Source organism: Protopterus annectens, chromosome 4.part0 (genome assembly GCF_019279795.1).
Source record: "Protopterus annectens isolate FY-2018-M chromosome 4.part0, PAN1.0, whole genome shotgun sequence".
Taxonomy (NCBI): domain Eukaryota; kingdom Metazoa; phylum Chordata; order Ceratodontiformes; family Protopteridae; genus Protopterus; species Protopterus annectens.
In genome coordinates, this window is record NC_056733.1 from 1401487472 (window position 1) to 1401499517 (window position 12046).

Consider the following 12046-nt stretch of genomic DNA (forward strand, 5'->3'; position numbering starts at 1 on the left):
GTGTGTCTTGAATGGCTACATTATTCGCCATGCTGCCAGGTTTAGGGTCCTGAGTTGGCTGTGCAGTATCTCTGTCTTGTTGAGTCAATAAGTGAGGAATATGAGGTAGTGCCCAAGCTGGGCATTGGGACAAGCTCTTTAGGATTGGGTACCAGTGCTGACAGGGCCAGTCTGGGGCAATCAGAATCATTTTTGGCTTCTCTTGTCAGACGTTGAGGAGTATCTTGGGGAGGAGAGGCAGAGGAGGAAAAGCATATACTGTTAGGTTTTTCCAGCTGAAAGATAGAGCATCCACTTTCCATGCTTGCTTGTGATAAGTCCTTGTGCAGAATCTTTGTAGTTGGCAATTGTGAGGGGAGGCAAACAGTTCTATGTCTGGGCACCCCCAGTTCCTTGTTATCATGCTGAAGACTTGTGGATCCAATTTCCACTCATGGAGATCCATTAGGTTTCTGCTTAGTTCGTCTGCCAGAGTATTTATCCTTCCTGGCAGGAATTGTGCTTGCAGATGTACTTGGTAAGTCAGTGCTGTGTCCCACAAGTTCATGGCTAGTCTGCAGAGGGGGTAGGAATGTGTGCCTCCTTGCTTGTTTATGTACCACATGACTGGTATTGTCCATCTTTATCAGTAGTTGTCCTGGATTAAGTAGATCCTTGAAGGCTGTCAGGGCATTTTGAACTGCTAGCATCTCTTTTTGATTGATATGTAAATGCATTTGACTTGCGGACCATGTGCCCTGAATACATCTTCCTGCCATATGTGCCCCCCAGGCATAATCTGATGCATCTGTTGCCAATGTCTGCCTGGCTGTGGGTAAGGTGAATGGCTGTCCCGTGTTGTAATGACAGGCTTTTGCCCACCATCAAAACTCCTGTTGCAGGCAGGGAATGAGGGTAATTATTATTTCCAGGCTGTGGCAATGTTGAGTCCAAACACTTTTTAGATACCACTGAAGTTTCCTCATATGCAGTCTTGCATATAGAATTAGCAGAATGCAGAATGCCATGAAGCCCAAAGCCTGCAGAATTTTTCTTGCAGATAACTGGGTTTTTGTTGCCAACATTTTGAAATAAGTAGTCAGTTGTCTGTGTTGTCTGGAGTGAGATAAGCCATCTGGGCAGTTGTATTTAAGCTTGTACCCAGGAATATTATCTCTTGAGAGTGTACGAGTTTTGATTTCTTTTCGTTTACTGTGTACCCTAGACCTGCTAGTAATGTTTTTACAAACGCCAGATGCTGTAGTAGAGTGTCCTTGTTCTCTGCTTGAATAAGGCAGTCGTCCAAGTAAGGATGTATTTGAATTCCTCTTTGTCTGCAAAAAGCAATTACTGGTGCCAGGCAGTTTGTGAAGACCCTGGGCGCAGTAGATAAGCCAAAGGGCAGTGCAGAGAATTGGTAATGCATTGAGCCAGCTATAAATCTGAGGTATCTTCTGCATGATTGTCTGATTGGGACATGCAGGTATGCCTCTTTTAGGTCTAAAGTCACAAGCCAAGCCTTCTTGCCCAGCATGGACAGAAGATGCTGCAGAGTTAACATTTTGAATTTTGGAATGTCCAGGAATGTGTTCAGGACAGACAGGTCCAGTACTGGTCTCCAGGTTTTGTCCTTTCTGGGCACCAAGAATAGCCTCGAGTAAAATCCTTGTCCCTGCTCTTGCTGTGGTACTTGCTGAATGGCCCTCATGTCCATGAGGGATGAAACCTGTTTTTGTGCCTCTGCCCATTGATTGCGTGGCAGGTCTGGCATACCGTTTGGCCTTGGCAGGGTATGAAAATGGAACTTGTAGCCCTGGGATACGATATTTAAGACCCATTTGTCTTGAGTGATCAAGCGCCAATTTTGAGCAAAAAGTGCTAATTTTCCCCCCCAAGAGAGCTGCCAGAAGATAAGTGCTTGGTGCTGGCAGGGGAAAGTCATTGAGACTATTTCCTGTATGGCTGTGATTTTTCTTCTCCGCTTTTGGAGGTTGAAGCACCCCACTGTTTAGGCCTGTATGAGCCTTGGGGCTGTGATCTGCCTCTGGGGCGTCTGTATCTACCTCTTTGTGGTCTGTCTGACACTGGAAAGGACCAATTCTTTGCAGGCCAGTTCCTGCTAAATCTGGGAGGCTGTACCTGTAAAAAATCCTTGACTGTTTGCATAGATTTAGCTTTACCCTCCATTTTCTTCAAAACCTTTTCTGCTTTAACACCAATCAAGGTATCATGTTGTAATGGAGCATCTAATCATTTTGCTTTAACATGATTGGGCAGATTCTGTTCTTTTAACCAAGCATGTCTCCTAATGACAGAACCTGTAACAGCAGCCCTGCAAGAGGCCTCTAGAGAATCAAAACCACATTGCAGAGTATGCTTCCCTACTTGTTCAGCAGCATGCAATAAATCCTGAATTTCTTTGTTTTCTGCACATTCTGAATTTGTCAACATTTTTTGTTTAAGCAGTGACATTAGATATTGCTGATATTTAAGCATATGAAAATGACAATTTAAAGCTCTTACAGCCAAGGTAGCAGAAGTATAAATCTTTTTCCCCCATCTGTCCAGAGCCCTTGAATCCCTATCAGAGGGTATAGGGTTTTTTGCAGTGGACGCCTTGACCCCTTTGGGACCCTGAGAGATAGTTTCTGGGTCTGCAGCAGGGTTTTTATAAAGAAATTTATGAGAATCAGGAACCCTATAGTATCTGTCTGGCTTAACAGGAGCTGGAGGCAAAGAGTCAGGAGACAGTCCGGACTCTGAAAATACATCATCTACAATGTCTAAAACAGGAGGAATAGCAAGGGGCCTGTGCTGAGGTAATAAAAGGAAGACTCTGAGCCTTTTCTTTGATTCTGAGTAATCTTAGCTCTCCCAGTGGAAATGCTCTCTCATAGTATGCAGGGTTTCCCCAAAAGAATAATCCTCAGGAGGAGAGGCTGAAGGAATAGATTCTTCAGCATCAGAATCCTCATAGGGAGGAAGAGAATATTCCTGGTCAGAAGAGGAAGTCAGAGGAAATGGAAACCTGATCTGAAGATGCATATTCTATCTCTTGCCTAGGCCTCTTATCAGGTGGGGGATGGGAACCCCTGATCAAAGTAATTAGGTCTTCGGCCATTTTAGCCATCTGTTTTTTAGGCATGGAGGCCTGTCCAGGAGAATGCTGTACTTGTTTCTTTGTCTTTAGAGCTGCTTTAGTCTTTGCCTTTGAAGCTGAAGTTGGCTTTACATATAACTGTGTAGGCCTGAAAACACCCTCAGAAGCCGGTGCCTGCTCAGCGGTTCTGGACCCATATGAGGGAATTGCATCAGAGTGTCCAATACCTTGAGTTTCCAGCGGCAACCGACAACTAGCAACGTCATGGTCAGGGCCTAGGCAAGGAATACAGTAAGAATGAAAATCCTTATGAGGTATTTGCTTCCCACAAGAAATAGAATTATTAACTTTTTCTGACATCGGTCTGGAGCAAGAAAAAAGTTTCCCCAACGGGGTACTTAGCTTTAATGAAGACTTCGGATCTGAAATTCGAAAATCTCAGGAGTCGGCCGACCGGCACTTGCGAACTACGTTTGCTTCGGGCACCGTGCGGCAAGAAAGACTGGAGAAAATGGCGTCGGCTGCATCTTTTATACCCCTGGCTCAGGCAGGAGCCGACAGTAACTGACGCCGGACCTAGACATTGGAACTCGGGCCGACTGTGGGTAGCCTGCCAGCAGGATAACCTAATTGTAATGACTGCAACAGTGAAGCACAATGAACATCTCGGTAGTCTTAGAAAGAACAGTAGTCGCGAAAAAAGATGTCGGTTTGTGTCGTGATTCAGTAGTGCAAAGAACTTCCTCGGAAGCTGGTGCCTGTTCAGCGGCTCCAGACCCATCCAAGGTTGAAATGGCCGCAGGATCCTTAGTCGAAGAAGAGTTTTGCAGCATACTGGACTCCGAAAGGGTCTCAGTAGCGGCCTGTGAATCAACAGAATCAGGCATCAGGGGCTGTGAAAGTGCCTCAATGAGTACCAGAGAACTGACGACCAGATTAACAGAAGCGTCGTCGGTAGGTTTTTCAGAAGACCTGCTGTCGGATGGCTTACCAAAGTCATATCGGAGTACGAATACTGTAAGCGAAAATATCTGGCTACAATAAGGGCCCGACGACGGATAGTTCTGGCGCTGAACAAAGCACAGAAGCGACAATGATGGACGTCATGGTCTGGGCCTAAACAAGTGACGCAGTAATAGTGGAAGTCTCAGTATGGTATTTGTTTTCCACAGATGAGACCATTATTAACTTTTTCTGACATCGGTTAGTGCAAGAAAAAAGAATCCCCAACGGGGTACCTAGCTTTAGAAGACGTCAGCTTCAATTCGGTAGACGAAACTCAGGTAGCGGACGACCGGCACTCATGCAAACTGCTCCTGCTTCGGGCTCCACGGCAAGAAAGACTGATGTAATGGCGTTGGCTACCTTACTTTACACTACTGACGACCTGACTTCAGTGTTCAAGCAACAGCAACTGACGCAGAAATACCAAGTCTCTGGTATTCGGGCCGGCCGAGGGCTACCCTGGCAGGGATAACCCAAATGTGATGACTGCAACAGTGAAACACAAAGAACATCAAGAGGTGTTGAGGGAGTCAGTAAAGATGTTAAATAATAGGGGGCCTAGTATGGAACCTTGAGGAACTCCCATGTTGATGGGATGGAAGGGAGAGAAGGAAGAGAGCCATTTGACGGATTGTTCTCTATTAGTGAGGTAACTTGAGAACCATGTTACAGTAGGATTACAGAGACTTAGCTCAGACAATATGGTAAGGAGCTTGGGGGGAGAGAGAGTGTCAAATGCTTTAGACAGATCTAAGAAAAGTCAGGAGGGAAGTTTGTTATTGCCTCTAGCTTGAGAGATAGTTTATGTGAAGGAGACAAGGACAGTAGTAGTGCTGTGGTTAGGTCAGAAGCCATGTTGGGTGGGAGTGAGTAAGTTCTCTTGAAGAAGATAGTCCATGAGCTGCTTATGTATGCATTTGTCTAGTAATTAAGAGAGAGGAGACAGAATGGCTATGGGCTGGTAGTTAGACAGTTTGTTAGAGTGTCCTCCCTTGTGGATTGGAATTGTGTCAAATTGTTTCCAGATTGTGGGTACAGTAGATTCTCGGACAGATCTGTTATCAGGATGGAGATAGGGAAGGCTATAGAGTTAGCGGCCTGTTTAAGGAAGAGGGGAGGAAGATCATATGCAGAGGGAGAGCATGGCTTTAATTTGCTAAGTAGACTTTTTATGAAGGCAGTGGGTACTGAGCGAGGAGGGGACATTTCGGGTGGAGGGGGGTGGGAGATTAGTGAGGTTGGGAGTGTTGCAGTCCTGGGTTAGTTTATTGATAGAGTGAATAAAGTAGTTTAGTGTAGTGGCAGTTTCAATGGAGGTGTTGTGAGGACAGGGGATTGGTGTAGAGGGGTTACCAGGATGAAGGATCTTATTGTGTTCCAGAATTTCCTAGGATTGTTGCGTTGGTAAGTCTGAGACTTTAGATAGAATTTTCTCTTATCATTATTTACATGTTTTTTAGTGACAGTTCTTAGTTCTTTGTAGGTTTGCAGGTAGGTGGGTGATTTTATTTTTAGACAGTTTTTTCAGGTACTGTCCCTCTTGACCACTAGTGAGCGAGTGGATAGAGACACCCAGGGTACAAATAGAGATTTTACTTGGATTTTTCTGAGGGGAACAACGGAATTGAGGATATCCAGAAAAAAATGGTTAAATTTGTGGGCGGCATTGCCAAGGGGTCACTATGTAAAGAAGGGCCAGTTTAGTGAGGAGAGTCTATTATTAAATTCATCCAGGTTGAATTTGGAGAGCCTATGGCAGTCTTTGTATTTATGAGGTCTAATGTGTTGAGGGGAGTATCGTTGAATGCAGGTGGGTGAGTGGTCATTTATTGAGTCCGGTAGTGCTTTTGGGTTGTGGTAAAGGCCTGGAATGGATACAAGAATCCAGTCCAGGACAGAGGTAGAGTTGGATGTTTGACTGTAGTGGGTGGGGGTAGAGATAAGTTGTGTGAAGCCATGTAGATTTATCTAAGAATTTGAGGAGTTGGAGGTTAGGTTTTGCCAATCAATAATGACATCTCCAATTATTGCAGTTTCATTTGATATGCTGATGCGATCCAAGAAAGAATATGTTTGAGAATGGGGATGTTATTACCTGGGGGAAATGTATGTAGCAGCTATGGTAAGATTTTTGTGATTATTGAGCTTGCAGTTAACTAACAGTAGTTCAGCAGGGTGGAAGTTAGAAGTGTAACAGACAAAGGGGATATGTTAAATTGGTCAAAGTAGATTATTGCTACATACATCCCCACCTTTTTTGTGTGTGTTCAGTCTAAGCGGAAAATTATGTACCTAAGGGGGAAATTTTCATTATCAGTGATATGGGGTTTGAGCCAGGTTTCAGAGAGTTATAATGTCATGGAATTAGTGGACCACCCATGAATGGAATTCTGTAACTTTGTTAAGAAGGATATGCATATTGAGTGTTTAGGACCAGTTCATTTGGAAATAAATACATAAATAAATATGATAGGATCTAAAGTTGTATACCTGAAATATTTAAGCATATCCATTTTTTAAAGATATATTCATGTAAAATTGAATTTTATTTAGTTGAATTAACATTAAAGGAATTTTCCACAGCATTCAGCAAATTCTATACCATAGCTATGTTGTGGTAAAGGGGCAGTTGCCATGAAAGGAAACTGACTGGAGGTGTAACTGTCACCTAAGAACAGCTGCCAATCAGATATGAGTGCCTTTATTTAAGCAGACATGGCTGATATCACACCTACTTAAATGAATGCAGTCGGTTGTTGATAATGTGCCTTTGTAACTATTTTGGTCCTCAACTCCAGAGGGCTTTTTTCTTCCTTGGTCCTCAAATTCAGAGGGCTTTGTCTTCTTTCTGTTCCTCACCAAAACTACTGGTTGAGAGGGTCACTACTCTTGGGATTGCCTAATTGCCCAGGGTGCCAATTGACATAGCCTAGGCTCTCAGTAGCATACATAACATAGAACAGATGGTAGCAAACAAAGAATGGCAGAAACACATATTGGGATATGAAATTTTTAAGGATCTGAAGGGAGGCCTTCAAAATACACTAGCACTACCTAGCAACACTAATTACCATGAGTCAGGGTTATGGACGCTGTCTTAGCAGCGCAAAACAAGGCTACATATTCCTAGGAAATAAATGTTTGTGGCAAACATTTACTTCAGGGGAATACACTGCTTCATTACATGCAAATGGGAAAAAATTAAAACACTGTTGTCAATTTGTTAGTGCTATGCAATAGTACTAGTGCTTTTTAACACCCAAAGCAATGTTTTCAACATAAATGCATGTGAAGTTGAATCTTAAGTCAGAACTGAAACTATTACAGGACGTCTAATGTAACAAATTGCTGACTCAAAAATATTTGAACAAAGCCAAGTTATGGAAGGACAGAACTGCATTATTTAAGCAAACCAAAAAGAACTGAATGCACAAGGAAGTGAAAAAAACACTCTGTTTACTATTATGAGACTTAAGGAAACTGTTAGAATCACTCCTGAAAGGTAGCATGAAATATGCACATTTGGCATTTAAGTATTTAACAAAAAAAAAAAAATTTAAAATGTGATGCATTCAGTTCTTGTTATCGTACTGATTTTGCAAAACACGTTGCATGCAGATGCTGCTAACGATTTTGCTCCTATCTCTTAACATTTTGGCTGCAGAGTGATGAATCACATCAAGACAGATTATGGTCACTGATCCACAACTGGGTAGGTCAAATGGAAATACAATCTGGCATCACCTGGGACAAACAGGTTTTATTTACTTGCCGCCTTGCAAATGGCATATTCCAACTGCTTGCAGAAGGTTACATGGCTTTTGCACAGCCAGAAACTTAGCTCAGGGCAGCAGTGCTGCAGTAAGTTTGGGGCATATGAAGCACATGCCCCAGGTCCCAACTTATGGAGTGTGTGTCAAGCACTTAAAAGACAAAGTTTGACAGCTTCCAAGATGTCAACAATTTGCAAAATGTCCTATTTTTTAAGGTAGTTAAACTATTATAACAAACAGAAAAGATTTACAGTTACACATTTCACAATCTGTCTATAAGTAATCACAACTGCAGTCACTTAATGACAGTTTGTCAACTGTCAAACTGTTCTCAAAAAGTATGACAGTGTACAAGTGATCATTAAGGGATTGCCAATATGATTATTTATATTTATCGGGGAGCAGTGCCACCACTGACTGCTGACCATATCTACTGGCCCATTCATTTCCAATCATAGGAGAGAGAGCCCTGTGACTGAGGTAGCAATAAGGGGGGTTTATTCCAGCATGTGTTTTAGGCCTGCATCACCTATAAATGTCCATCTATGCAAGGGAAGGGGATGTGCAATGGGCTGTCTGTACAGGCCGTTCTTTACTACCACAAAGGATGTCTCCAGAAAACAGCACCACATAACTTCCCCAAATGGAGAGGTTGTTTCCCTGGTCCCCACAGGAGAAATCACACTATCCCTGTGTGCTCCCAAATGCCATATCCCAGTCCCCTGAAAACAGGCAATCAGTCAAAGATCCTTCATTCCTCTGTCTCTGTCAAGCTCCTACCATGCCAGGCTCACTAACCAAACTTCAAACCTCAGTCACCTGGGTCACAGTCAGTGCTCCAATTCACTGCTACAAAAAAGCCTGGTGAAACAGTGATTTTCAAAACCATTTTTGTTTTCAAATAAAAAAAAAAACTTTTAAAATACCTTCTTTGCTAATGGACATGTCCTCTTGAATGTGATTGCTCAGACTTCTTCTACATGACTGCTCAGATTCCCATAGGTTCCTAGATTCATAGGTGTATACTAGACTAATGATCACCAAAGCCTTTATAAGCCTAGCCATGCAACCCAAATGTGTCCCACAAGTTTAAATGTTTTAGATTTACTGACTGCCTCTATCCAACAGAGGAGTGGGCCCCAGTTCCTGTTATTAGATTTACTGAGGTTATCAAGTTGATTTTGAAGGAGACAGCTCTATGGCCATACCTTACCAGGGAGGATATGACATTGGGGGTGGTGCAGTGTTCTTCCATATTTGAGAGTATGAGGTCCAGTATGTTGGATCCCCTAGTAGATGTACGCACTAACTAGTTAAGGATGTTTGTATTTATGAAGTCCGGTAATCTTTGTGCCTGTAGATTTGAAGTTGTGTAGGATTCCCAGTCTAAAGAAAGGTAACTAAAGGTCCCCATGAGTAAGATGTTAGGTTGGATACTGAGTGTCTCCAGTAGGTTTAAGTATGTGCTATGTATGGGACATACAGGGTGACCTGTGGCTTGCTAGGATATGGTACTGGATTACATCTATGGTGACCTGCACATGGAGAAACTCCAGTGCATCACCCTGTTTAACCAGCCTAGAATTATGCTTGTTACTGATGTACATCAAAACACCTCATGCTTTTAGTCCATGTCTCTGCAGTTACTGGTCTAAAAGTTTGGAAAGCACTGAAACATTACACTGATAGGCTACTCTTTGTAGCTTTAAACCATGCACAGATGTCTATATTCTCCAAGGTAAAGAAGATTTGGAAGGAGCTCAGCTTCTAGCATTGAGTAGTAACACCTTGAGATTCAGTTGAGTTGATTTTGCTATGTTGGTAGGTTTGTCAATTTGGCACTGCCTAAAAAAGGCTCTAAGGGAGCAAATACATTTTAGTTATTATTTGAAAGCCTAGAGGAGACAGCTGCAAACCATCCTTTGCCATGTTTTCCCATGCTGACAAACACTGGATCCCCTTAGAATGACACCAGAAACTCAGCCAGCTGTTAAAATCAATCATCTTTTGTTAGTATTGTGGCATAATCCTTGGTGAAGATAATATGCTGCTCAGTTCTAGGCTCATTCTAGCCTGAGACAGATAGTTAGAGATGTATAATGTCTCTCTTCATACAGTCTAGGGCGGTACATCTCAGGTCATTTACACCTACATGGACTATGATGGAATCATACTGGTAAGGGTAAGACTCAAACCTTACACTTTGTGTGTACGAGGTACACACCTTAACCATTACGCCAACCCCCTCACATGTATAAAAGGAAGAACTTGCTTTAGGAGGTTCACTTCTTAACATGGAGGATGAGGCATGGAAAAAACAGCAGCACCATGTACCTATGCCCCCAAAAAACAATTACTCCAATTCTTTAAAACATTGTTTTTATTCTGAATTCAGTATTATAATGTCCTTCATCATAAGGCACTAAATTTATGCAGCCCACTACAATAGGTTTACTCTCATTATGTTGAAAGTAAGTTGTACAATGCACAAAAGTGCAAAAGTACAACTTCAAGATTTGGGCAATGACGACTGCAAATGTTGCGAATTCCAATGAGCGAATGCACATTGGTATATTCGTTCATTTGAATTCGGCATTCTAGGTGCAGATTGCACTATAGCAGGGATTGGGAAATGCACCCTTTACCTCACTGTAGTGCAATTTCGGAGTTTGTATATTAAAGTAGCAGAGGGTGTGGGGGGGCACAGCCCCCACATGGGGGTGCAGGGGTGCTTGCCCCCCTGCATAATATTGTTTGAAGACATTTGGAAATGTTTCCTAACTTTCACTGTTGTGCAGGAATTCAAAAATGGTCAAATCTGTTTTTTTCAGGAAGCCAGTTTCGACATATATATTCTGAAACATGTTGAATTTCGTGATTTAAAGTTGCACAATAATGCAATCGCACAAATCACTTTCAACATAATGAAGGCAAACCCTGCAATACACAATTTAACGGCAATTACAAACTTACACTCTTGAAATATGAGAGTGTAGCATACAAAATGTACTGCATACGCTGTTACTTTTCTCCCTTCCTTCATTAAGTTGACTAGTGTACCTGTAATTACTCTAACAATGGCATATTTCAGTTAAGTCTGAGATGATTAAGTAGTGGGAGTATAGCTCACATGTCTAATTAAGCGACTGATAAATGCAGCATTATTTGAGAGTAACTGCACTAAAGACACAAGATTGTTTAATACAGCTTGCACATTAACACTTACTAGTCAGATACTAATTGAACAAGTTTATTTAGGACCAGTCCACTACTCAAATACACCCAAGTACAGAAATAGAAGGGCATCAAGCTTCAGGCAGAATAAATGTTACTTATTGCAGCAGTCTTCCTAAATCTGCAAGTCAAACAAAATGTGTTACAATTTTTAATACTTCATATTCTGTGCATAAACACAAAAGTGGATATAATTTTAAAACAAAGGTCACAACTTAAAATCCCTAGGGCTTCAGATGAGGGAAAAGGGCAAGCCATGTAACAGTATTATATTTAACTAACATTTAAATCATCTGACAAGTATATTCAGCTATAGTAGCTTGCAGTGCTCCTAACAATGTTATCCATATGTTATATATCTTATCAATTATGCTTACCAGTAAAACAACTTTTTTGTTTCATATATTCATGTAACTGCATAACTACACTTGGTGTAATCTATAAATATTCTTCCATATTACAAATGTAGCTTATTGAAGGCAATAATTAAGTGAAGTGTTATAATATACTTTGCTTACTCAGGACTACAGTTGAGCTTCTGTGAATCTGGATGCAAGCGAGGGACAGGAACTGTTACAGGGGACGATGGCAGGACTTTTCTTTCTTGAATAAGATTTACATGTCGCAGTCCTTCATGCTGTTGATTTGGCTGCAAACTTAATCCTCCCATGGATGCAATTAGAGAAACCTAAAAAGAATGTTTTTTGATGGTTACCAGACATTTATTTTTTTCTAAATATATTTTTTTTAAAAATTGAAAGAAATGTAACAAGCAAAGTAACACAAACACAATTATGTGTACACAAAAAGAACTGACAAAGTAAGAAACTCATAGGAAAAAAAATATCTACAGTATTTACAAAAAAAAAAAAAACAGAAATTTTTGTCAATCTGAACCTTTATCGGGTGGTGATTTAATTACCACAAAAAAGAAGTTATGTACTCACCATAATGT

The 12046-nt window shown here is 41.5% G+C and overlaps 1 protein-coding gene across 1 annotated transcript in view; it reads right to left on the reverse strand.

Moving 5' to 3' along the window:
• The window catches only part of SEC24A (SEC24 homolog A, COPII coat complex component), a 2581543-nt gene that overhangs the window by 1641472 nt on the left and 928025 nt on the right, over positions 1–12046 (reverse strand). The window contains exon 6 of the mRNA XM_044069234.1: positions 11610–11779. Within this exon, the coding sequence (XP_043925169.1) occupies positions 11610–11779 (170 nt within the window). The remainder of the gene's footprint in view (positions 1–11609; positions 11780–12046) is intronic.